The following is a 27809-nucleotide window of genomic DNA, read 5'->3' as shown; positions in this document are numbered from 1 at the left end:
ACTTTGAAAACTATGAATTAAGTTTGTAACTTTTAGTGCAATCATATAAACTCAAGTGTCATAGTATGCATGCATTGGCTCAACTTTTACTCAGAAATTATGCAGAAACAAAACACAAGAGTTACAACAAGTTCCTACCACACTCAACCCTTATTAAAAATAATTCAATGATGAAACTTCCATCAATTGTTCTTGTATTCATCTGAGTACGTGACCTTTTGATCTTTCTTACTTCGATTGTCAATTCAGTCCAATCTTTGCATTCGATCTAGTACTTTGTGAATGTGTCACTTGTACCTGTACTAAACATAATCTGCAAAGAAGGAAAACACTAGGAATAACAAGTAGGTTAATATCATCAAAACACCATCAGTCATGACAGTGTAACCAACAAGGCTAATAGTAATCCATGTTCCAAGATTGGGATCTCTAGGTGCAACTTTTTTTGCTTCTCCGGTGAGATATCCAGCTTTGTTGCGAGCGCCAATACGCATCTCCATGAGTTAAGACCATAATGAGTAATTGGTCTAAAATCCAATGTGATTACTGGTAGGAAACACAAAATTGTCTTGGTGATGTTGGGTTGTTTGGTACAGTTGGAACAATGGGATTGGGATCCGCTATGTAGTTTCAAATGAACAAGAAGAAGAAAGAAAAAAATTTGTGATGGTGATTTTCGGGTATGGGCTTCGGGATACGAGATTCGATCCGTGTTAAAGAGTTCTTTTAAAATCAAAACCACTCTAATACCATGTTAAACAATGGTGTTTGTGAATAATTCCCCTTCTATATTTTTTTCAAGTCAGGGGCAATGTATAGATACAATTACATCCTATAAAGCGGGAAACAATCCTATCTTAAGGGAAATTAAATATTCCTATATTTAATACACAAAATTGATCAACTAACTAGATTCCTAGGACTAACTACAAAATCAATCTAATAACTACACCACACATATAGCTCATGCTGACAGAATCATAAGTAAATACACCCAACTAGTGTTACTATGAGCACAATGTATACAAATATATATATATATATATATATATATATTACTAAACGATCAACTTTAAACCAATAACCCAACTTGGGCAATAATTTTATACTTGTACTTATCGCTCCTTCATAACATAAAATTAAAATAAATGCAACACGAACTTAGATCGCTTTTTGTCTAAATTTACTAATTTAAATTCAAAACTTGAAATTCACTCCCAAATACAACTTCAAAATATTTTACATGAATAATAAAGGATGGTTCAAAAGGTAAATATTTGGAATTTAAACTTCAAAATTTTAATATATAAAATTTTTAAAAAATAATGTAAATATTGATTTCGTCCAAATTTACAAATTTAAATTTAAGACTTAAAATTTACTTCTACTTTCCAAATATAATTCCAAAATATTTTACATGAGAACATATTTATATAGGAAATTTTTTTTTAAGAGCCAAATAAATTCTAGGCTTGAAATCTGGATTAAGAACATAGGGTTTTTGTTTTCGGGTTGAAGAGGGAACTAAAAGAAAGGACAAGGTCCAAGTTTTTAAAACAACTTCTTAGATAAAATACGCTTTACTCCTTACCTTTTAAGTTAAAAAAACAAAAATCAGAGGGAAGGGTGGGGGGAAGCAGATCTAGGTAAAAGCTTCCCCCACCCCCCTTGCACCAGCCACAAACCATTACTCAATCATAGGGTCCACTTATCCATCTAATATGAACACTCAAACCCAATTTAAACTGTCGGCTTTAATACCACTTGTAAAGTTTAAAAAACGTCCTTATAAACTGATTTATATGCATGGATAAGCACAAACTTTGATCCAAAAATTTAAGTAAATAGATTTTAGGCCCAACCATATATAAAAATATTCATCCTCTATTATATTTTTCTAATGCAAGTAAAATTCTTAACAAATTTTCCCTCTTTAATTGACTTTTGGCCTTTCTTTCCCCCATCCCCACATTTCATCCCTACACCAAACTCTGCCCTAAGTTATCTAGAAGTAGACCTGGCAAAATGGATAAAAATCCGTTAATCCGACCCGCATCCCATCCGTTTTAACCGACTTATCATCAACCGCTTGCTAAATGAGTCAAATATGGTTTTTAATTTTCATATCCACCTCCTTAGTGGGTCGAGTCGGTTTTATCCGGCGGATATCCGCCAAACCGCTTAAAAATCCATAATTAATTAACCCATAAAAGCTCAAGCCCAACAGCCCAAGTATGGAAATGGGAAAGCCCAGTACGGCAGTGCCCACTGCCCACACGGCCCACGCTCGCTAAATTTGACACACACGGCACAGACAAGCCCACACACCACACGGCCACAAGCAGCCCCCTTCTCAAATCCTAACCTGATTCCTATTAAGGTTTCATTTTCATCCTGACCTTGAAAGTTTCATCCTTTCCAGCTGCGCAGCCACATCCCACGGCCACGACATCGAGTGGACAGCGATTCCCATTGCCGTCGCTGACTGCCACCCACAGCCACGGCCACGACTCACGAGCCACCATTCCCTCGCAGCCTCACCCAGTCTTCCTTTGCTGGATTTATTTAATGAGGTGGAGTTGTCTTTGCATGGATCAAGATCACTCAGTTTTTATTTTCATTAAGAACTCGTTTTATTGATTCATATCATGTTTTATCAGGTGGAATTCCAGACAACCTGTGGACAAATGATAGATTTGATCACCACGCTTGAAGGAGAGAAGGATCTTTCAAAGTACTCACTGCCTATGTAAGGTTCACGAGGGGGGTAGAATAGTTGTGATTCCTTATCTCATTTAACTTCTAGCGAAATTCATGTTCACATTTTGTTTTAATATAGCAGATGGTTTTATAATGGTTTTATTTATATGCAGCCATCGTTGCATCGTTCAGTACAAAACCGCTTATTACTCATTTTACCTTCCGGTAAGTAAAATTTTTATTTTAATAAAGTTTTAGGACAAGTTTCATACTCTTCATAGTTGTGCATACACTTCTTAAAACTGAATCTTCTTTTTTATTGAAAACTAATGCGGATGATCATGTTTCCTAAGTAGGAAAAATAGTTAATTTTTTTTTAAAAAGTAATTCAAATTATACTAGTGTTTGAAAATCCAAACAAACACCTTGACTTACTCATTATGTTAATATTCTATTCATGATGGGAGGGTCCCTTGCCCGATACTGCAATGCACCCTGATTCTGTATTAAGACCACTCTTTATTTCTCTTCCCCCTTTTTCCTGAGAAGTGTTTGTGCAAATTCGTGCTTAGTGAATCCATGCCTCCTCTGTAAGTATTAACTGCCACCTCGCTACACAAGCAGGTTGCATGTGCTTTGCTTATGTTTGGTGAGAATTTGGACGATCATGCAGAGGTTAAGAATATTCTTGTTGAAATGGGAATCTACTTCCAAGTACAGGTAATTTTATGTGCATATGGAATCGTCAATGCTCTACTTTATTGTCAACATATCACAGAAAAGAACTGAAAACTAAAAAACATTGCATTTTTCATTACTCATTTGCAATTCCAATCAAATGGATTCCATACATATGGTTATGTTCTGATGATTTTTCACTTATTTGTTAATATATGTCTAACATATTGTAGGATGATTATCTGGATTGTTTTGGTGATCCTGAAGTGATTGGTAAAGTAAGTTCAAGGAATTCACTTGTCTGGTTGTTGTCAATACATATTTATTAGCATCTCAAATAGAAATTTTAGATATCTTAAAGTGATTTCTAATATCATTTTTGAAGGTCAGATTGGGACAAATATTGAAGATTTTAAGTGCTCTTGGTTGGTCGTAAAAGCACTGGAACACTGTAATGAGGAGCAAAAGAAATTATTACGTATAAGCAAAGATCTCTTTATTCTCCCTCCACTTATTTCTCTTGTATGAAGCATCACACTCAATTGCCATTTTGATTACCAGGAGAACTATGGCAAAGCCAATCAAGCCAATGTTGCAAAAGTGAAGGAACTTTATAAAGAGCTCGATATCGAGGTTATTTATCTGACATTCTCTTCTGCTTTCCATTTTCAAGGATCTATGACAACCAAAGTTCTTGGAAACAGTGTTCTCTGCAACATTGTTTAATTGTTTCTGTCTACTGTTCTAGGGTGCGTTTTTGGAATATGAGAGCAGTAGCTATAAGAAGCTAACCAATGCGATTGAAGCTCAACCAAGTAAAGCAGTACAAGTTGTGCTGAAATCATTTTTGGGGAAGATATACAAACGGCAGAAGTAGAAACGCCAAAAACTAAAGAGGGCTGGATTAAGTTGGAATGATTCTGCTAATTATGTGCACATGCTCTCTTTAGGAATAAAGAGTATCTGTATTTTATTTAGAACGTTTAGTTTCTAGTGGTCTTGCTCTGGCTTCCAAGTTTTCCAAATTTTCTATATGTCCGCTAATTATGCATACACTCTTAAATTGATTGCCTTAGTTTCAATCTGAGATGCTTCTCTTGGTGCTTGATTATCTATTCCTTGCTGAAGGGGCTTGCTAATTGCATCTTGGATCAAATCAGTGAGATCTTATTTGAAGGATGGATTGAGATTTTTTTTTAGTTTGTTGATTGTTTTATTTTGGGAGATTCACACGATTTGACAATAGTTGTATTTAAAGAAACTCACATGTTGTAAGAACAATTATAATGTTTAGATTTTAAACTCACACTAGTCACACAGTTTGAGTTTTTATTTTGAGTTGGATTGAGATTAATTTATTATGTTTTATTGCTTACAGTTTTACTTGCATAAATTAGGAGTTGTTAATTAGTATAAATGATTAAATGATTGATATAGTTACTAAAAAAGTTAATACACAAATTAATTACAAGTTATTGTATACAATTTAAATTATTATGATAAAAATAAATTATTAAGAAAATTATATTTGAGAATGGCAGATTATCCGCTCATCCACCATGAATTATCCGACCCGAAACCGCCTAATCCGCCACTTAAATAAGTCAAATATGGATTATGATTTTTTCACCCAATAATCCGCCCTATCCGTCACGGATAAATCGACCCGATCCGCTTTACCAGGTCTATCTTGAAGAGTGCGGGCATTTAGAGCATGTGTTGCTCACATCAACACATTGTGAGGCTTTAAAATATTCTAAAAAGACAACCAACTAATCCATCATTTGCAATCAAAAAACTGTTGAATTTAATAAATACTAATAAAAAGTACTAAATTGAAAAAGTATTAAAGTTATAAAGTAGTGTTTGATTGTGTTTAAAAATAAGTAAAATTTGAATACCTACTTTAATTATTAGTGTTAGATCAATTTATATCATTATATTTCATTGATAATTAATATGTTATAGCATATAATAAAATATATGATTATTTTTAAATGTATTTTAAATTATAAATAATGATATTTTTTAACTATAAATTTAAGTAATAATAATCATAATAATTATTTTTAATTAATATTTAAATATTTTCTATTAAGTAAAAAAATATAAGACAATTATTTTAATTAATAATAATCTCATTGTTAATGTATATTTATAGCATATGACTATCATATTATTTATGTTAAAATAATATTATTAACTAAATTTAAAATTTTAATTTATTTAATGTTAATTTAAATTAATAGATCATTCTTCTTCATTCTAAAATTGAACTATATTTCATATAATTAATATGTCAAAATATATAATAAAACATAATATGATTATTTTTAATATATTTTTAATAAAGATACTAATATTGATAAAGTTTAAATAATTTTATGAAGTAAAAATATAATTACTATTTTTTAATTAGAAAATTCTTGTCTCATATTTATAACATATGATTATCACATTAACTTATGCTAAAATAATATTCATAACCAAATTAAAAATTTTAACTTTTTTAATGTTAATTTAAATTGATAGATGGATATTTTTGTTTATTCCATAATTAAATTATATTTCATCAATAATTAATATGTTATAATGCATATAAAAAAATAATATATAATTTTTTTAAATATATTTTAAAGCAAAATTAAAAAATATTTTTAAAACAACTATGCTATTTATTACTTTTAATTAGCATTTACATATTTTTATTAAGAAAAAAATATTAATAATTTTTTAATTAGCAATAAAGTTGTCCCTAATGCAGATTTGTAATTATGATTATCATATTAATTTATGTTGAAATAGTACTATTAATTAAATTAATATTTTTCAATTATTTAATATCAATTTAGATTAATAGATGAATATTTTTCTTTCTTTTAAAATTTAATTATGTTTCATCAGTAATTAACATTATAATACATAATAAAATAATATATAGTTATATTTTTATATATTTTTTAAATTATAAATTGCCATTTAAGTTAATCATTTATAAAACCAGCCCCACCAACTGAAAGTGTTATTTGTAGGTGGCCTAAAAATTATCTTTCATTATTTCTCAAAATTCACTTAACAAATTCTTGACAAAGCGATTCCAAAAAAGCCTTTTTTTTTTTTTTTTTTTTTTGCAATAAGTACTTGTAACAATACAAATCAAATACTATGTTTCCCCCTAAAAGTACTTATTTTAACTCATTAGTGTTGTAAGTACCTTTTTATTTTCTCAAGTGTTCCCAAACAGAGGCTAGAGCTTGAAGGAAAAAAGCTGCAGATCACTGTACAATGAAACAGAAAGCACAGCTACTAGACAAATAGATGCCACCGTTTTTGGTATTTAAGGCCCCTTGCCCCTACACACCAAAGTTCAAGACGCAAAAAATTTCAGGATGATCACTCCCTCAAATGACTCGGGGAGTTGGATAGTGATCAAAGTAATGTGGAATCGTGGCCATAAGAAAACTTGAATAAAGGTTAAATAGAAACCTGAACTGATGATCATACAACTGATAAGTAACTTCGGTGTATAAGATGACGGAAGGCCAGGAAATAGTCCACATTCTCTTTCTCCGGGTCTTGCTTGTAGAAATGTTGCAACTAAAATGCCAGACAAAATTGCTGCCCTGCTCTACAGTGGCAATTTTTGATTTCCAAGCTATAGGAAATAGGGCAGCCAATGTCAATAACATCACTAAGCAATCTTCCTGATTTAGTGATTTTGCTTCAACTACTGGTCATGTTAGTCTGGGAAGGCCTAGTCTTAAAAACCCAATAATGCCAGCCTAAACAACGAACATTTACACATTTCATTGCCAGATTTTGTATCATTGAAAACACTCGGCCATAAAAAAGCTGGTGGAAATGAAAGAATATGCTTCATCATTGCTGCAGCAGGTGTGAAAGAAAAAACACAGCTACAATTAGGCAGCCAGCATTCCATACTGTTGATGGTTCTCATGCACCTTCGTCAAAGAACACCCCCTGAAGGACAATTTTGTTGAGTTTCAAACCACTGTCCAATTACACAGATCCAAGTATTGGAACTGTCAAACAGCTCATCTCTTGGCTTCCACGTCAAATATACAAGAATCAATAAACTACAACTAGGCGAATAAAGGTTTAAAGAAAGATTGCTTACAGCAAGGGCAGAAGCATCTAAAAAAAAGTTTAATGCAGCTATTCGAGTTTCTATAATAGTAATATTAAAAGGATATTGTTTCATCAAATTTAATTAACATGATAACTATTCAACTGTACAGCAAAACTTCGCTCATACATAAAAGCAACATACTGAAAGCCAGGCATACAGGCAAGTAACACTAAAATCTTCTCATTTGGCCCAGATTTCTAGATCAAAATTCCAGAGCCAGATTTTCTCATACCATCAAAAAGTCGTCAAACAGAAAAGCTTGAGCCATGATCCATTGGTTTTGAAACAAGGAAGCTGGGTCAGACTCAGAGTTGGGAATGATGTTAAATTTCATAGCTTGTGGATTCAAAGGGAAAGTATTAATGCTACAGAGTTCAAGAGACAGACAGCGACTCACGTGAATATTTCTCCAATCAACCAATCCAAAGTGGGGTAAGCAAAGTACAATACCAGAAAAGATGGCAGAGCAAACAGAAATGTGATGAAAATGTATGAGATCAAGATAGCTGCACTGGCGGGTATTGCGTACAAGATGATCAGAAAAAATATGATGATCAAAGGGATCTTGGCCATGAGGTGAACAATGAAATTCAAGGACTTGCGAAGACATGTACGCAGTCTCTGCACATTGAGATGGCTACAGATGAGAAAAACGCTATCTTGATTGGGCTCCAACTGCTCAGGAAATTGGATATATGGGGGGTGCCTCTGGGTTGTGTAGCCAAGTTGATTTCCCATAGCCAAGTTTCTACGTGAAGACCAGAATGGTTGATGTTCATCACCCAAGAGAGGATTTGACTTTACCCTATTACCATTCTGGCTCTCAACCATCCAGAGTAGAAAGAAATTCTTACGGGGAAACTTGAGATTTCCCTTGTAAATCAGCCTGACAGATAGTAGGTTGCACCATGGGCAAGAAATGAAGAATCGAAGATGGGTTGGTAATATTGGGAATTTTAAAACAGCCGATTGTATGCGCAAGACACAGTTTTTACAAAGGGTATGGCCACACCATAAAATGTACGGCACATTCTCAACGACATTGAAAGATTCCCAGCAGATTGGGCATTTTAGTCCTTCCCCTCTGCCAGTGTCCGAGTAGTTTTCATCAGCTGAGCGTTCTGATGTGGCTCGACTTGGATTTAAACGGTTATTCTTCAATCCAATGGCTCCAGCAACAGCATTTGAAGCAAATTTCCACATAGCACATGGAAAGAAATAGCTTAATGGAACATACCACTTTAGATGTGCTTGGATGTGATTTGTTTTGAGGTAATCTTCTTCCTATCACCAACTGTCAACAGAATCCATTCCATGATGCCTGACCTGAAAGAATTGCACAGGATAAGGAACAAAGTTGCATCATAGTATCTGACTTTAATGACACATTCATCTATCACAATTTTGATAAGTGATTCTACCAGGCATTGCAGACCATCAGTGGATGGTGGATTTGGAAAACTAGTGGAGAATTAAGTCAAGAAGGTTCTTGCAAAAGCAGCTTAGCACTTCATCTCTTGCTAGGAACAAGTGCATTCTCTTAACTCCCCCTTCAATAAAAACATTACATGATTCACCTTGCATCCAGTTATACAATACAATCATTGATATGCATGACATAGGTTCCCTTCTGATCAAAGTGAGAATACTCGCACAAATACATGAAGACGATAGCAACCTGGAGAATCTACATGTCGAGCACTGGATTCAAACATGTCGAGTATGCTTAGTATAAATCTGGGTTTCAGCAATATACTCACATACGAAATTAAACAGATTCAGATACCACATGGATGATGTTTCAGCAAAATACTAACATAAAATTAAACACAAGTTCAAATACCACGTGGATTATGGAACAGATCATGACGGCTTAAGGCTCGATTGGTTGCCAAGGGGTGCACCCACACATATGGCATTGATTATTTTAAGATCACCTCTCTTGTTGCTCGACTAAATTTTGTTCGTGTGTTGATCTCGTTGGCAGTTAATTTAGATTGGCTCTTATACCAATTGGATGTAACGAACACCTTTTTATATGGAGATTTGCAAGAAGAGGTATACATAGAACAACCTCCTTGGTATATTGCTTAGAGGGAAGATGGAAAAGTATGTAGGTTGCATAAGGCCATTTACGGTCTTAAGCAGTCTCTTCAAGCCTAGTTTGATAAATTAGTTTGGTGATCTCTACATTTGGCTTCATCTAGTGCAATTATTATCATTTGGTCTTTGTTCGCAAAACAGAGGCAGGTATGGTTCTACTAGCAGTTTATGTCAACGATATCATCATCACTAGCAATGACCAGAGCAAGACTACAAATGTTAATCTGTCGCTTCAAGCTAAATTTAAAATCAAGGACTTGGGTACTCTGCTTTCTTGGTGTTGAGATTGTCTGGTGCAGCAAAGGGTTGAATATCTCACTGAAAATATACCTTGGACTTGCTATGTGAAATTGTTTTGTTAAGAATGAAACCAATCGATACTCCTATGGGTCCTAACATGAAGCTATCTAGGGATGTTGGACTAGAATTTGAAGACAAGTGTCGATATAGGAAGTTGGGTTCGCAAGTTGATCTACTTGATTGTCCCTAGACCTGACATAACTTTTGCAGTAGGAGTGGTGAGTCACTTTATAGAAAATCCCAAACAACCACATTAGAATGATATTTGTAGGATTTTGCGGTATCTCAAAGGCACTCCAGCAAAAGTTTATTATATAAATGTAATAAAGATAGTGAGATCATGAGATACTCCACTTCAAGTTGGGCTCACTCTCTTGATGATCGAAGCTCTACTATTGGATAGTGTACCTTCATGGCAGGTAATCTTGTTACCTAGCATAGCAAAAAACAAACTACTATAGCAAGATCCAATGTTGAAGCAGAGTATAGAGCTATCATTGAGTGAGCTCATGTGGCTAAAATCTTTGATGTCAAATATGGGGTTTTCGATAACAAAGCCAATGGATATGTTATATGATAATCAAGTTGGCATTTATATCACTAGCAATCTAGTATTCCATAAGAACAAAGCACATTGAAGTTGACTGTCATTTTGTGAAGGATGTTGAAAAAGGTCATGAGGAATCCTTTTGTGAAATCTATGGATTAGTTGGGCAATGTTTTCATAAAGCCTTCATTTAACCCCTACCTTACCCTTCACTTCTCCCACAATTTCGTCTAAATTCTCCCTTCATAGCTGTTTCTTGATGCTGTCCTGCATCAGGGGGATATATATGTTTAATAAATGTTTTTCACAATGGTGTAATCGATTGTCTAGCAACAAAAAAAAAGGCGCAATCAGTCATATTGGTTCAAACACCCAACCAAATTAATCAATCATATGTTTAAAAGCATATACCTAACCGCAAACCGAATATAAAAAGCAAAAGGAACTGACATTTTATGTTATATCGGTTTTTTCATCGATTTTAATAATATCTAATTAAAAGCCCTATTGACCATGGAAGCATGGAAAGATCATTGCAGCATTTTAAACTGTTGTTTAAGATCAAAAGTATAGGCCCAACCTGGAGGGAAGCGAGGCCCACCAATGCAAGAGAATGGAGTGGAGAGCATTGCATTTTATAGAAGAGATGGATTCTCTTTTGCTAAATAATCGATGTGGGACAAGTGCAATGAGAAGAGATTTCATTGTTTATGGTTATTTTCGTCATCTAGCATTGTTTGCGTGTTAGTGTTGTCAATAAGTGCAAGTAAGAGTTTTATGGTCATTAGTATGTGCTTGACATATATGATAAAAAAAAGGGGGAGAACTATAATTGTGATTAGGTCTTCCATTTTACCCAATTATTCGACATGGTTTCATTGCATGATTTTGAGGCCTAAACCCTAATTGCTACAGTCACCATCAAAACCAAAGCCTAAAACCCTAAATATGCTGCCCCATCATAGAAGAATTTCCAACATCATAGCCCTAAAAAACAGCCAGCAGCTGCCAGAAGAAAGAGCAGTTCCTGCAAATTTCCTAGGCGACACTACCAGTACAAGAACACAAAAAACACCTATATAGATTTTGCAAAAACAACACTAGTCATCCATAGACATGCTGATCTGCCCCCACTAAAATCCCATCACCAGAATTTGTCCCACACACCCTCGTGTGCCAATCAAAGGCAGGTAGAGCCAATCCACGCACTACACATGCAGCTAATTTCAAGTATGTTTCTGGCCCAAATTCATCCTGCAGTGCTCAAATACCTCTATAAACATATTGCCGTAGTTTTTTGTGATTTTTTTTTTGTCCAAAGATCTCACCTTTTTTAGTTACTCATGTGCGGCACCCAGTGTCACAAGCCAAGCTTGTTCAGAGCATTATGCTTGCCTTTGACCACTTGCCTTGTGTGCATGGGATGGGTTACCATCATGTAACTGCCACTATAGGTTTTATGCTTTGAGCGTATTTATGTCTTAGTCTAAAGTGGGAGTATGATTCCTCGGACAATTTGATTTTTCCTAGTACTAGAGCTAAACTAGCAATATAAAGTTCTATAGGGGAGGGTGAGTGTTCATAAATCTTGTAAAACTCACCAGCATTTATTCATCATTTAGCCTACTTGCCTCCCTTGCTAAACACACGTTACTTATGTAGGTGTTTTCAATGAATTAAGTTACTTCAATGTTTACAGTTCGCTTGCCATTTGCTTTCATTAATTGCTTACTGCTTCTACTGACTTTTCATTCAACTATTGTGTGAATGTTCTCTTATGTAAATCGTGGTAATCTTTAGCCGACTTGTTAAAGAAAAAGTGCTTTAGCTAGTGCCGTGTGGCCCCTCACAATGTGTGAAACATTCAGCCCGTGACAGTTGGTGTCAGAGTTTGGTTACTTGTTGCGTGAATTCAGTTGCATTTGTTGTGGATTGTGTTAAGCATTGGTCCAACCAATACCGAAAGAATCAAAGCGCTAGAGACCAAGCTGATACAGACAACAATATGGTGCCATGGAGATTGTTAAACTTGCCGAACGTGTTGATGCTTTGGAGGGATCACAAAAAAATCAACAGAGCAGAGGACCTCCATACAACGGTAGAAACTTTATAAGCTCAAATGGCGGATCTAACTAGAAAGATGAGCTTAATGGTTCTTACTATAGGAAACTCCAATACAATGGAATATAGAGGGACCAAGGAGCCCCATAGCGTTTGGCAATGCCAATGATGCCAAGGAGTTGAAAAACTTCTTATATGGTAAGGAGCAATACTTTAGTGCGATGAGGACTGATTTAGAACAAGTGAAAGTAATCACCTCAACAATGTACTTAGTGGGTAATGCTGAGCTGTGTTGGCATACCAAGTATAATGAAATTGAGAACAGACATTGTGTAGTTGATTGTTGGGTAGACTTGAAGAGAGATTTCAAGGCCCAATTCTTTCCTAAGAATGTGTTGAGTACAAAGTCACCCATTCACTTTGTCTCAAATGAAATTGAGAACAGACGTTGTGTAGTTGATTGTTGGGCAGACTTGAAGAGAGATTTCAAGGCCCAATTCTTTCCTAAGAATGTGTTGCGTACAATGTCACCCATTCACTTTGTCTCACCTGGACTCCATAAACCTACGAGCTCAGAACGAAGATTTAACTAATTGATGTATAAGAATGGACCGAAGGCCGCTACTTTATATTGGCCAGCACCAAATTAAACTGAGATACCCTAAGCACAATGATTCAATCAAGGAGTATGTGAACAGTTTTCTACTTTCATGTTGGATACTAGGGAGATGTAGAAGAAAGACAGCTAGTGGAAATTAAGGCTTGGTTTTGTTGTTTGTTGTTATGTTGGATACTAAAGAGATGTCGGAGAAAGACAGCTGTTCAATTTTCTCGAGGGCTTCATGGACAAAGAGTTAAACACTTGCCTACCACACAGGCTGCCACAGAACGCTTGATTGACTATGCTAAAGATAGTTCTATAATGTCAAATGAAAGTAGCGTGGGTGGAAACAACAAAAAGTCTTTCAAGGAGGCAAGCCCAAAAGTAGGGGAGTCGACACCAAGGCATCAACTTCAAAGGAAATTTCATCGTCTTAATCATTCAACATACCCAATGGTAAGGGTAAGATGACATACTTCTTATGTCAACGCCCTAAGAGAGTTTCTGATTGCCCTCACAAGTCATCACTCAATGCCTTACAAGCTTCCATGGTGAAGGGAGCACTACAAGATGATGATGATGAGAAGGAAACCCCAAGGATGGGTGCAATGCAATTAGTCAATGCATTGGAGAGGCAAATGAAGGAACCAAAAGTTACCTAGACCAAACAGTTAATGTTTGTAGACTTACGGATCAATGGGAAAAGCACTCGTGCTAAGGTTGATACTAGGGCTACTCATAATTTTGTTTCGCAAACAGAAGCATAGAGACTCAACTAGGCTTGAGAGAAGGATTTAGGATGCACGAAAGCAATTAATTCCGCAACTCAACCTACTCTTGGAGTAGCCAAGCAAGTGACTATAAAGCTTGGACAATGGACAAGACATCTAAATTACACATTTAGGCCATTGGATGATTTCCAAGTGATTCTCGAAATGGAATTCTTGAGGGAGACTAAGGCAATACTGATGTCATTTTCCAATTTCCTTACTACCCTTGCATGGTGCAAGCCGTTGTGAAGAAAGGAGACAATGAGAATTTCCTTTCTACCATGCAACTCAAGAAAGGATTGAGGGGTGAACGAACATATCTTGTCACACTGGTGGTAGATGAAGACATTGACCAAGAGCGAGTGCCAACTATCATTTAAGCTATGTTGGATGAATATAAAGTTGTGATGCTAGGCAAGCAACCTAACAACTTGCCTCCACAATGAAGGGTGGAGCAAGAACTCGAGTTGTTACCAAGAGTGAAGCCATACGCTAAAGGGTCATATCAAATGGCACCTCCAAAGTTAGCAAAGTTAAGGAAACAACTTGATGATTAGGTAGCGGGTAATATACATCCTCCCAAAGCAACATTCAAAGCACAAGTGTTGTTTTAGAGGAAAAATAATGGGAGTATGCGGGTGTGTGTGGACTAGTATGCGCTCAACAAGGTGATTGTGCACAACAAATATCTCATCCACTGATTGTTGATTTGTTTGATCAGCTAAGTCATGCAAAGTACTTCACCAAACTTAACTAGTGAATAGGCTACTATCATGTGAGGATAGCAAATGGGAATGTATCGAACATGACCTGTGAAACATGGTATGGGGCATATGTTGGTGATGCCATTTGGGTTGACGAATGCACTAGTGACTTTTTGCACCAGTGACTTTTTGCACCTTGATAAACCAGGTATTTCATGAGTATCTCAACAAGTTAGTCATGGTATACCTAAATAACATTATTGTTTACAATTCCACTCTAACAGAACATAAAGAGCATCTTGGAAGGTGCTCAACATGCTAAAGAAGAACAATTTGTATGTCAAGAGAGAGAGGTGCTCTTTTGCTTAGTGAAGCATCAAATTCCTTGGTCATGTGATTGAACAAGATCATATCCGAATGGAGATGAAGAAGGTGAGAGCTATTCAAGATTGGAAGATTCCAACAATAGTGAAGGAGTTGAATTACTTTCTTGCACTTGCCAACTATTATAGGAAGTTCGTGGATGGGTATTTGAGGATGATAACTACACCTTCGACAGAACTGTTGCATAAGGGTCACAGATGGAATTAGACAAAGAAGTGCCAAGGAGCCTTTGACAACTTAAAGAATATCACGATGAGAGATCTGATAGTTGCTCTTCTAGACATCATAAAACCCTTCGAGGTACAAACAGATGCATCAAACTATGCCCTTGGCAAGTCTTGTTATGGATGGGCACCTGTTGCATAAAAGAATCATAAGATTAGTGAAGTTGAATGTAGTTACACAGCTCAAGAGAACATGCTAGCGGTGATACATTGTCTTCGTGTACGGTGGCATTACTTACTTGAGTCGAAGTTTGTCATGAAAAAACAAATAACTCAACCATTAGTCACTTCTTCACAGTGCCAAAGTTATCACCCAAGCAGACCTGTTGGCAAGAATTATTAGCAAAGTTTGATTTCTTATTTGAGCACAAGACAAGGTAGATGAACCAAGTCACAAATTCAGTAAGTAGGAAGGCCAAGTCTACAACCTTACATATGGTAACACACTTGACAATAAGCAATGTTACCACAACAATGTGAAAGCGCACTAAGGAGAACCTTGCCAAAGATACAATTGCCCAAAACCTCATGAATTGGCGAAAGAGGGCAAGGTACACCAATTCTGCTTTGAAGATAAATTGTTGATGATACATGGCAACCAGCTCTTTGTGCCTCGAGCTAGAGATCTGAGGAAGACAGCTAAGGGAGTGTCATGACAACACGTGGGCAAGTCATCCAAGATGGCATCGCACTTTGGCATTGTTAAAGCAGAGTTATTTTGGCCACACATGTGTGATGATGTGGCCAAGTATACCCAAACTTGTCTCATTTGCCAACAAGACAAGGTGGAGCGGAATTGCAGAAGAAGACTTCAGTGCTACTAGAGCCTCTTCAAGTGCAAACCAAACCATGGGAGTGTCTCATTTGACTTCATCATCAACCCGCCCAAAGTGTGAGACGTAGGACTCATACTTGTGGTTATAGATAGGTTTTCAAAGTACGGTACTATCATACCTACACCAAAGTACTATTCAGCAGAGGAGATGACACAATTGTTTTTTAAACATATTGAGAAATATTAGGGTATTCCCCAATACATCATCTGTGACTGAGACTTAATATTCACTGAGACTTAATATTCACTAGGAACTTCTAGATATAATTTTTCAGAATCCTTGATTCATAGCTTGACATCTCTTCAAATTAACACCTACAAACAGATGGACAAACAAAGAGATTCAACGGGCTACTCTAGGAATACTTGCCCCATTTCTTCACTGTCAATCAAAAGAATTGGGTGCAATTACTTGATGCAGCTCTATTCTATTTCAACACCCAATAGAGCTCAACAACCAGCAAGAGTCCTTTTGAACTTGTTATAGGCCAACATCCATTGTTACATCACACAATGGACAAGACATATAGAGAAATGAGTCCAAGGGTAAGGACATATATCTTCACCAAATAAGGGAGACAAAATGCAAAGATCGCCAGAACTTACCTGGAGAAAGCTTCCAAGAGGAAGAAGAAGTGGAAAGATCAGGGGAGAAGACCATTAGACTTCAACATAGGTGAGTTGGTGCTTGTCAAGCTTCATCCTGAATAAATCAAGTCACTATGAGGTCGAGATATGAGACTACTTCACAAATATGTAGGACCAGTCCCTATCTCAGCTAAAGTCGAGAAGGCCTCTTAGAAGGTAATTCTCTAGCTTGGATACAAGTGCATCATTGTTTCTCATCAGCTGCCACAAGCCATTCAACGTCAACACCGAAAATTCATGCAGAAGTCAGTTAACCAGGGCCCCAAAAAGCCAAGCAACTTGCCAGAAGATAAGTTGAAGTCATCCTTACAGATAAAGAGTTCACATCATCAAGGAAGAAGCGGCATGAGTTCTTATTGACGTGGAAAGGCCTTGGAGACAAAGAAATCAACTAAATTTTAGTGGAAGACTTGAAATCTTCGTGGACAAAGTTGAAGAGAACCAAATGTCAAAATCTACGAGGACGTCGACCACATAAGTGCGGGAGAATGTCAAGAGCCAAGCTCGTTCAGGGCATTATGTTTGCCTATGACCGCTTGCCTTATGTGCAAATGGGTTACCATCATGTCAATGCCAGTATGGATTTTATGCTTTGATTGTGTTTATGTCTTAGTGTAAAATGGGAGTACGACTCCTCGGACAATTTGATGTTTCATACAACTAAAGCTAAGATAGCATACAAAGCTCTTTAAAGGAGGGTGAGCGTTCATCAATCTTGTAAAACTCATTAGCATTTGTTAACTATGTTAAGCATACTTGTCTCCCTCACTAAACACACTTTGCTTACGGAGGAATTGTCAATGGATTACATTGCTTCAATGTTTACTGCTTGCTTGCCATTTTCTTTCATGAGTTACTTACTGCTTCCGCTTGCTTTTCATTCAACTACTTGGTGAATGTGTTCTTGTGGTAAACATGGTAATCTTTGGCTGACTAGTTAAGCAAGAGTACTTTAACTGTCACACGGCCCATCACAAGGTGTGAAACATTCAGCCTGTGACACCTAGAGAGAGTTTGTTTGATGATTCCCAAAGTTGTTTGTCAATGTTTGTTGAGTTTATTAGGGCCTGAAGCAGTGGTATTTGTCATTATTTTGATTTGTTCATCCTATGCTTGTGGTTTGCATTAGTTGTCAATGGTCGTGCGTTTTGGGATGGAGTTGGTGAATTCAAAAAAAACCTTGTTGCTCGTTGTGTATTTCTAATTTGCTGCTCTATCGAGCTAGTGTGTATCTTGGTTGGAGTCCCCAAATCCCAAAAGTGTGTTTCCCTCATCAACACTTGTTCGGGTGAACAACGTACTATAACTGTCTTAGAGAGGCAGTATTCAAGGTTCCTGCAGTAACAAGCATCCCAACAAACATTTATCACATTGCAGCTTTTGCTCAAAAAGCAATCCTACCATATGTATGTCATTCAGAATCTCTCCCACTAGTCCCTAGGTTATTGACTTTGCTGATACTGACCATATGATGGGTGTTAGCACTTCTTTTCTGCTCTCCAATATTCTAAAAATCTACCTCAACTTACCCTCACTGATGGATCCGCTACTGCAAGTAAGAGGATAGGAACAGTAAATCCTACTCCCTCCATCTCTTTTTCTTCTATTTTGTACAGTCTTAAATTCCCTTCAATCTCATGTCTATTAGTAAAATTACAAAGTCACTAAATTGTTCCTTTCCTAATTCTATTGTTATTCAGGATCTCAAGGCAAGAAAGATGATTGGCATAGGACATAGGGCTGGTGGACTTCACTACTTTGAGTTGCTCTCTCCTCCTGAAAATGATGTGAGTAGTGTTGCATACACAGAAAGGACAAGAAATAGAGAACACTAAGAGAATATTTGTAGGATAAGCATCCAACAACTTAATACTCAATTTCCAATCTCCCCTAAAACCTAATACATAAGGGTCTTTTATAGGCTTACAATGCTTGGAGGGAAAGGAAACTAAATTAAAATCTAATTAACCAAAATAGCCCATTTCCTAAATTATAATATTGTAGGATCTTGCTACCTAACTAATAATATCCTAAAATCTTGAAGATATGACCCTAATAAAATTAACCTAAATAAAACAAATGAAAACACAACAAAAAATAGGAAATTAAAATAGATCTTGTTTACACGCTGCACCATTCTCCCCTAATTAGAAATAATTCAACCTCAAAATTAAATTTGAACAATGAAAAATTCAGATCATGATCATGCTTGAGGTAGGCCAATGTAATGTACCAGCTTCAAATCATAAGGGGATGGTCAGAATGAACAAGCCATGAAAGTACAACCGGCAAATTTATTTGGTATAATGAAATCAACAAAAGGCATCCATTATTTCTTCCAATGACACTTCAACCTCAATAGCAGCTTCCATGACTACATTAACAAGTAAGGCTTGAGCTCCCAAAGCAGTGCTTCTACAACCCCAATAGGAGCATTCTCTACAACCTCTTCTTTTTGTACTATCTATACCTGAATGGGCTGAAAGAAAGTCATCTCTTTTTATTTGCAAAGACTAGGATCAAAGAACATGCTAAGGATGTGAAATATTGAGGATAACATGTAGCACCCTAACCAATAGGAGAATAATTTGTCCAACTAGCTCAAAAGTGTATCTTTTCCATTATTAGTATATTTAGGAGGGGATTAATGCATCAATTGAAACTCCGAACTCAAAACTCTATTGCTAAGGATTTGAGAATAAATGCTTCTAGCTCCTTGTAAACAAAAATAAGCATTAGAAATTGCAAATCCATCCCTAAAAGTGGATAAAGAAGAAAAATCTACTCATCTTTCCTATAACACAACACAACCTCAGACGAGAAAGAATAAATGAGTGATGTGTCCCATGACCCATGGTAGACATTTGATTTCTCTAAGAGAAGGCTAAGTAGATGGACTCTCCTCCATGACGCATGAACAACCCAAAGCCATAAAGGCAAATTTCTCAAAGTCATTCCTAAAATAATAGGATAAAACCAAGGATAGTGCCACATTTCCCATAATCAACTGTCCATACATGAAGCATTAAGGTTTCTAGCTAAACATCCTTCAGAGATTTAGGATTTTGGATTTGATTTACTGTTGTTGGGACTCATTTGAAGGACTCATTCATGGTTCAATTCAAAGACAGCTTGTGGATTAGAGAACTCAATGAAAGAAGACGAAGAAAAAGAACAAAAGGACCTAGAAAATCACAACTCGGGTTCCAAAGCAATCAGACTTAGGAAAAAAGGAAATCACACTCTCTAGACAAGACCTTCAAACCCCTGAATTTTGAATTACTCATTGTTAACTTCAAAAATTAAATTTTTTTTTATATTGTCTAAAACCCTACTAAAAAAAATCCCAATCATTGAATTGATTAAATCACAAATGTCAATAAAAATCCAACTAAAGACACCCAAAAGGACAAGCCCTTAGAATTGAGGCCTTTGGGCATTCTTTCATAAACTCTTTGCTGCCGCCTTCAATACTCCTCAAGAAAATCAGAGAAAAGAAGGGGAAAAGAAAAAAGATAACTCAAGAAACATTCATGAAGAGCATAATAGATAAGAGATAACACTATATCCCATTGAGCAGCAGAAGATGGATGAAACGGATCCAAATAGGTGCGATACAATAGTTGTTGTTATACTAATTAGGCTGCACTTGATTTGTGAAAAAAATAAACTTCAGGAAAATATTCTCCCCATTTTTTGAGTCTCCCAGCCCCAAAAAATAAAATGTCTTTAGACATTGCTCACTTTGCTATTAAAAGGCTGGGGTGGTTAAAAAGTGACTCTAACAAAGCAGAAAACAACCCCTAGCAAACATTAACCCTGTGTTTGTAGAGGCCTTGAATTTGGAATTGTATTAGATTTGGATTAAGAAGTAATATAAAATTGTATTGAAATTTGTTCAAATCCATACAAATTTAAATCCAAGGTCCAAAATCCATGTTCCTAAACACAACTTACCAGTTTTCCAGCACATGTCAACTAGTGGAAAATAATTTCCAGTGTTTGATCTAAACAACAACAACAAAAAAACCAAACCTTAAGTCCCACTAGGTGGGGTCGGCTAAATGAATCATTTTCCACCAATTTAAGCGATCATGGACCATTTCTTTTGACAGATTCAAGGCTATTAAATCCTTACTCACTATCTCCTTCCAAGTTATTTTAGGTCTACCACTACCCCTCATGGACCATTTCTTTTGACAGATTCAAGGCTATTAAATCTTTACTCACTATCCCCTTCCAAGTTATTTTAGGTCTATCCCTACCCCTTCTACTACCCCCTACAGTAACTAACTCTTCCTCACTAGCACACTATGTGGTTGCAAGTGTCTATACCATCTGAGTCGTCTCTCCCTTATCTTATCTTCTGAGTGTACCCCTACCCCTACCCCTTCTACTACCCCCCACAGTAACTAACTAACTCTTCCTCACTAGCGCACTATGTGGTTGCAATTGTCTATACCATCTGAGTCGTCCCTCCCTTATCTTATCTTCTACAGGAGCTATATCTAACTTATCGCTAATATGTTCATTCCTTAATTTATTTTTCAGTGTTATGCCACTCATCTATCTAAGTATTTTCATCTCGGCAACTTTTACTTTTTCGATTTTCTGTTTCTTCATCACTCAACATTCTTGTCCATATAGCATAGCTAGTCTTATAGCCATCCTATAAAACTTCCCTTTTAATTTTAAGGGTATTCTACGATCACAAAGCACGCTTGAAGCACTTCTCCATTTTACCCAACCTACTTTAACTCTATACATTACATCATCTTCAATTTCTCATTTATCTTGCATAACAGATCCAAGGTATCAAAATCTACAAGTGCTATTTATTTCTTCATCATCAAGTTTAACTGTCTCCAATATTCCTCCTACTATTACTGAAAATACATTTCATATATTTTATCTTATTTCTACTTATCCTAAAGCCTCTAAATTCCAAAGCTTCTCTCCACAATTCTAACTCAGTCTCTATTCCGCCCCTAGTTTCATCAATTAATACAATATCATCTGCAAACAACATACACCATAGAACCTCATTTTGAATACTCTTAGTCAGTTGATCCATTACTAAAGCAAAAAGATAAGGGCTCAAAACAGATCCTTGATGTACACCTATGGTGATTGAAAATTCTCTAGTTTCTCCATATATAGTTCTAACACTAGTCATTACTCTATCGTACATATCCTTAATGACATCAGTATACCTACTACGTACACCCTTTTTTTTCTAAAACCCGCTATAGAACTTTCCTAGATATCCTATCATATGCTTTCTCTAGGTCAATAAATACTATATGCAAGTCCTTCTCCTTTTCCCTAAACTTTTCCATTAATCTTCTTACAAGATATATTGTAACGCCTCAAACTCGAAACTAGGGTCCGGAGTGTTATTCTAAATAAATCTTTGATACCATATAAATACACAGCGGAAGATTTCCATAACAATTATTAGAGTAACTAAAATATCCCAATATAACAATAAATCCATCCTAGTATCACAATGAAGTTCTAAACTTATCAAAATCATAAATAAAATATCAACAATATCTCTAATATCAATTTAATACATCCTTAGGAATTTCAAGATAAACCAGAATAACAAGATTAACAATTAATCTAAACCTCTCTATCTAGTCCCACCCACGCTTCCACTGCGCTACTCTGATTACTGACATACTCCACAGGGCATCTGAAAATTGATATATAATGATGGGATGAGACACCTCTTAGTAAGACAGAATAAATTATTATCACTGTATGGCAAATGAGTTTCTGTGTAAACAAATATACCCATTAATATAATTTTAAATGAAACTGCATTTTATAACTGTAACTTACACTCATAATTGAAAATACATACTTCCCATTAAATCTGCAAATGAGTAAAAGAACCTCCCTGCATGGATAACCGACATGTATAACCCTCATGACGGGTTGTGCGGCCCGAAGGCTGGACTTAGCTTGGTACACCAACGCTAAGTCAAAGTAACTCATCTGTTAGTCTGATTTGACTACCGAACCTAACCTGTATACCAAGAACGTACTCAACTCCTCTCGCTAGCCAAATCGACTTTCCATACCAACACTGTTTTGAATAGTGTGGGTGCACTGATACTGATCTAATCCATCAGGGTTCTTAACCCATATAATGCATTCTTTTCGACATTTCCCGAAAACTAGTTTATCACCATAACATAATTCCCATAGATATATAGTAAAATACCACTTCATAAAATGCTACTATAACCAGTACCATGCCGTGAAAATCCCAACAAATTTAATTTGTACAATCAACTGAATTTATCTCATGCCACACATTTTAAACAATAATTCATACTTTAATTAATCTCATATACTCAGATTAAAATCAACATAATATCCATATAATTATATTCTTCAATTTAAATGGTTAATCTTTGAAAACAACTGACATAATTTATTCCCCTTACCTGTTTACCAAAGTTATGCCTGCAGGGATCCCAAAACGATGCCTACAGCGTTTGAAGCACAAAACCCTGTATTCATATACTTTAGTTTAATCGGTTCAACTTTGGAATAACAATTACTATAACATCCCTAGGCTCACATACTCCAGTTTAACCGGTTGGATTTTGAAATAACAACCAACCTAATATCCATATATTCTTATTTTCCAATTTAATCAATTAATTTTTAAAAATAACTGACGTAATTAATTCTCCTTACCTTATCCCAAGAGTGGTGCCTACGACGTCCTAACGACGAATCCACTCCGATTAACTTATTAAGGATTGTCACTAGAACTTCGTAGTGGTGTTCGTTTTTCGATTTGGTCAGGAAATACCGAGAAATTGAAGAGAGAAGAAAAGAGATATTGAGAGAGAGAGAGAGAGAGAGAGAATCGGCCACTGGGGGGGTCTTCAATCAATTTTGCTCCTGAAGCTTCACGTTAAGCAATCTTTATATATATATATATATATATTATAATATTATATTATATTAATATATTATTATATTATTTTATATTATTTAATTAATAATAATTATTATATAATTAATTAATTAATTAATTAAATGTGGAGTTTTCAAAAACTGTAACTCACACCTATAATTGAAAACTCCACATTTAATTAATTAATTATATAATAATTATTAATTAAATAATATAAATAATATATTAATATATTAATATAATATTATATTATATTATATTATAATATTATTATATTATATTATAATATTATTATATATATATATATAAAGATTACTTAACCTGAAGCTTCAGGAGCAAAATTGATTGAACACCCCCCCAAGTGGTCAATTCTCTCTCTCTCTCTCTCTCTCTCTCTCTCCTCAATATCTCTCTTCCTCTCTCTTAAATTTCTCGATATTTCCTAGTCAAATTGAAAAACGAACACCACTACAAGGTCCTAACGACAATCCTTAACAAGTTAACCGGAGTGGATTCGTCGTTGGGACGTCGTTGGCACCACTCCTGGAATAAGGTAAGAAGAATAACTTACGTCAGTTATTTTTAAAGATTAACTAATTAAATTGGAAAATAAGAATATATGGATATCAGGTTGGTTGTTATTTCAAAATCTAATCGGTTAAACTGGAGTATGTGAGCCTAGGGATGTTATAGTAGTTCTTATTCCAAAGTTGAACCGATTAAACTAAAGTATATGAATACAGGGTTTTGTGCTCCGAACATTTCAGGCATCACTTCAGGATCCCTGCAGGCATAACTTCAGTAAACAAGTAAGGGGAATAAATTATGTCAGGCATTTTCAGAAAATTAACCGAATATTATTAAAGCATGTGTTTACAAAAATATTATATATGTTTTTCTGAATATTCAGGCATATGGAAATGGTGGATTGGAATTATTATATGTGTATTTTGGAATTTAATTATACTGTAGGGATTTGATTAAATTATATTTTTGGAAGTATTTTGGAATTTAATTAAACTGCAGGGATTTGAGTAAATTATATTTTTGGGAATATTTTGGAATTTAATTAAACTGCAGGGATTTGATTAAATTAGATTTTTGGGAATAGTTTAGAGTTAAATTAAACTATAGGGATTTGATTAAATAAGATTTTTGGGAATATTTTGGAATTAAATTAAATTGGAAGGATTTGATTAAATCGGGGTTTTCCTAAAATATAATGGAATTAAATTAAATAGGTGAAATTAATCATACCCTTGTTTTCAGGAAAAAAAAAAAAAACATATTTTTCCCAAGCAGTTATTATACTGTGGATTATCACTCAAACTATGCGGCATGAGTATAACTACTTTTATCGCATAAATGAGTTTGTTATAATATTTTATGTTTATTCAAAACAAGTACAATATGATAATGATTTTCTAAAAATGTTATAAATATTAAGGAACTATGATATGATAGTTTAATTTCGTTTTATGGTAAGTTGAACCTTGCATCGAATTGAGAAATATGAAGTGATTGAATATAAATAGCCTGTGTGGCATAGCCTATATGGCATATGAATAGCCTATGCGGCATAGCCTGTATGGCATATGAATAGCCTGTGCGGCATAGCCTGTATGGCATATGAATAGCCTGTGTGGCATAGTCTGTATGGCATATAAATAGCATGTGTGGCATAGCCTGTATGGCATATAAATAGCATGTGTGGCATAGCCTGTACGGCATATAAATAGCCTATGTGGCATATAAATAGAAGCAAATAGTCTATGTGGCATATAAATAGTTGTGGCATATAAATCGAAGCAGATGACCCATATGGCGTTGTGTGCATATAGAAGTGCTATAGAGGTGTGAATTAAATTATCTGTGATATGACGAAAACCTACGTTAGTAGATTTATCTGAACTGCATCATATTATTTATACTGACGACATATTTATTTAGGGGAAATATAAGAAATGTATATAAATAATTTTACAATAAAACTCATTTGTCACACACTGATAATAATGTATTTCTTCTTACTGAGAGGTGTCCCTCCCCATGATTATCCAATATTTTTCAGATGCCTTATGAAGTATAACAGCTATCAGAGTAGTGCAGTGAAACATGGGTGGGATAGAAGGTTGTATTTAGAATAGATCTTTATTAAATTATGTTTTTAATGTATTTAGAATTTTAGGGGTGTTAATTGTGATATTGGAAATGATATTGTTATATTGGGTTAATTAGTACTCTGGTAATTTGCATTTAAAGGTCTTCCGCTGTCTATATCAGTGATTGTTATAATATGAGATATTCAGGTTATTTTCAAGTAGTATCAGAGAAATTGAACAAAACTTTCGGGTCGTCACATATATAGCTTCTGTGGTAGATCTCCCAGAAATAAAACCAAATTGATTTTCTGAGACCTTCATTTTTAACCTTAATCTTTGTTCAATTACCCTTTCCCATAGTTTCATCGTATGACTCATAAGTTTAATTTCACGATAGTTATTACAATTTTGAATATCTCCTTTATTTTTGTATATAAGTATTAAAGTACTTTTCCTCCATTCATCTGACATTTTCTTAGTTTTTATAATTATATTAAATAAATTAGTTAACCATATAATTCCGTTATCACTTAAGCATTTCCAAACTTCAATTGGGATGTTATCCGGTCCTATAACTTTCCCTTTTTTCATCTTTTCTAGTACCAACTTAACTTCTTTAACTCTAGTTTTGCGAATGAATCTCACATTTTTAGTTTTTTCCTCATTTGTCAAATCTAAGTTTAAGTCTTCTATTTGGTTTTCATTGAACAACTTACTAAAGTAACTTCGCCATCTTTCTTGAATATCTTCTTCCTTAACCAAGACAATATCTTCGTCACTTTTTATACATTTTACATTTCCTAACTTCTTACTCTTCATTTCTCAAGCTTTAGAAAATTAATCATTTCCTAGAAAAGAAAATTTTGGGGAAGAAACACATCCTCCGGTGATTTTGCACACGCATAAAAGTACTTTTTCTTTCTTTAGAAATAATAAAAAAGTAAAATCCTCACTCACAATAACCCTCAAAAGCTAAAAAATGCAATTTCAAAAATGGACACACATAATCCAGAATCCCCCAAAACTATAAAGAGAAAAAAGACGAACTCCCACCGACATCAACATCATCAAGAGCAGCAGCATAAACAAACTCAAAGTACACACAATAACACTTAATTCATAATTTACGACAAAATTCAATTTTTTTTTTAGCAAATAAATTTCTAAACTTCCAAACAAACATCAAATCAAATATGACAATCAACACATACACAGAGTTGGACTTCCACAGTTGAATTTAAAGCCGATCTTACCCAGTAGTTTGCGCGATCATGAAACTCTCGTCTGCAGAACTCAGAAATGTTCAAGTGGAGTGTTTGGAGACATGCGATGCGACCCGGTTTGAGAATGCTAGCCCAGCATCAGTCCAAAGTGGGAGAGAAAGCAGCATCGTTGCACTTGCACCCCTACCGTATTAAGATACTCTGTCCTAGTCTCGCATCTGGCCCATGTCTGGGCCCTTGCTACGATGGACAAGGCCTGCGGGAGAGCCTGCTGCAGCTTTTCCGCTTGGGCTGCCCCAACAAGGGAATAACCCAGAAGTCAGACGTGGGCCTGATCCTGAGGGCCAGTTTTTGGTTTTGCTTTTTTTTTTTTCTCTCTTTTTTTTTTAAAAGTGTAAAATTAAATTATAAAAACGCATTTATTTATTTTATAAATATTTTATCTTTTTTACTTTTTACACATTGAAGACTAAAATTTTATAATATCTAATTGTTTTCCTAACATATCATTGTAATATTTTAATATCTATACTTAATTTTTTATAAATTAAATTATTTATTTTATATAATTTTTAATTCTAATTAAAATAAAACGATCATAACAATTTAAAACAAAATTAAAGTAAAGATATCCATAAGTTTTTTACAAATATTTTAAAAAATTATAAAATTATTTTTATATCTATCATTTTCGTCAATTTGTATTTACCAAAAGTTTGATTTCATATAAAATTAAAAATTTTAAAAAAAAAAAAAAAAACAAACAAACTTTGGCGCTATATATTCTTTTTAGTAAAACTAATTTATTTGCAATCGAATACTTTATTTATTTTAGGACT

The 27809-nt window shown here is 34.9% G+C and overlaps 2 protein-coding genes across 11 annotated transcripts; one reads left to right on the top strand and one right to left on the bottom strand.

Annotated features, from left to right (window-relative positions):
• Positions 1-514: 514 nt before the first annotated feature.
• Positions 515-4458, top strand: LOC131145833 (farnesyl pyrophosphate synthase 2-like). The gene is made up of 10 exons (XM_058095016.1): positions 515-549; positions 597-680; positions 2423-2573; positions 2661-2749; positions 2874-2925; positions 3325-3420; positions 3612-3656; positions 3769-3900; positions 3940-4011; positions 4127-4458. Exons 1-10 carry the CDS (start codon positions 515-517, stop codon positions 4253-4255), a joined length of 885 nt encoding a protein of 294 aa, XP_057950999.1. The 3' UTR covers positions 4256-4458.
• A 3078-nt stretch (positions 4459-7536) lies between these two features.
• LOC131146237 (uncharacterized) lies at positions 7537-27302 on the bottom strand. 10 transcript variants are annotated; one of them, XM_058095681.1, is made up of 5 exons: positions 27001-27245; positions 22337-22403; positions 10680-10745; positions 8950-9229; positions 7537-8854 (listed from the first exon to the last, which is right to left on the bottom strand). In XM_058095681.1, exon 5 carries the CDS (start codon positions 8729-8731, stop codon positions 7922-7924), a length of 810 nt encoding a protein of 269 aa, XP_057951664.1. In that variant the 5' UTR covers positions 8732-8854; positions 8950-9229; positions 10680-10745; positions 22337-22403; positions 27001-27245; the 3' UTR covers positions 7537-7921. The 10 variants fall into 10 exon arrangements, with proteins under 10 accessions (XP_057951664.1, XP_057951667.1, XP_057951663.1 ...); XM_058095684.1 differs by having other exon boundaries at positions 8950-9078; XM_058095680.1 differs by lacking the exon at positions 10680-10745 and having other exon boundaries at positions 27001-27302.
• Between the last annotated feature and the right edge of the window lie 507 nt (positions 27303-27809).

The sequence above is a fragment of the Malania oleifera genome, chromosome 13, assembly GCF_029873635.1.
Source record: "Malania oleifera isolate guangnan ecotype guangnan chromosome 13, ASM2987363v1, whole genome shotgun sequence".
Lineage (NCBI taxonomy): Eukaryota > Viridiplantae > Streptophyta > Magnoliopsida > Santalales > Ximeniaceae > Malania > Malania oleifera.
The sequence above is the reverse complement of the archived record's forward strand: the minus strand, read 5'-3'. Positions and strand labels throughout refer to the sequence as shown.

Bases quoted from the DNA above. Each gene is read 5' to 3' on its own strand.
- LOC131146237 (XM_058095680.1), bottom strand. From the start codon at position 8,731: ATGTGGAAATTTGCTTCAAATGCTGTTGCTGGAGCCATTGGATTGAAG.
- LOC131145833 (XM_058095016.1), top strand. From the start codon at position 515: ATGAGTAATTGGTCTAAAATCCAATGTGATTACTG. The intron at 550-596 runs GTAGGAAACACA...TGTTTGGTACAG, and splicing joins AAAATCCAATGTGATTACTG to TTGGAACAATGGGATTGGGA. The intron at 4,012-4,126 runs GTTATTTATCTG...CTACTGTTCTAG, and splicing joins ATAAAGAGCTCGATATCGAG to GGTGCGTTTTTGGAATATGA.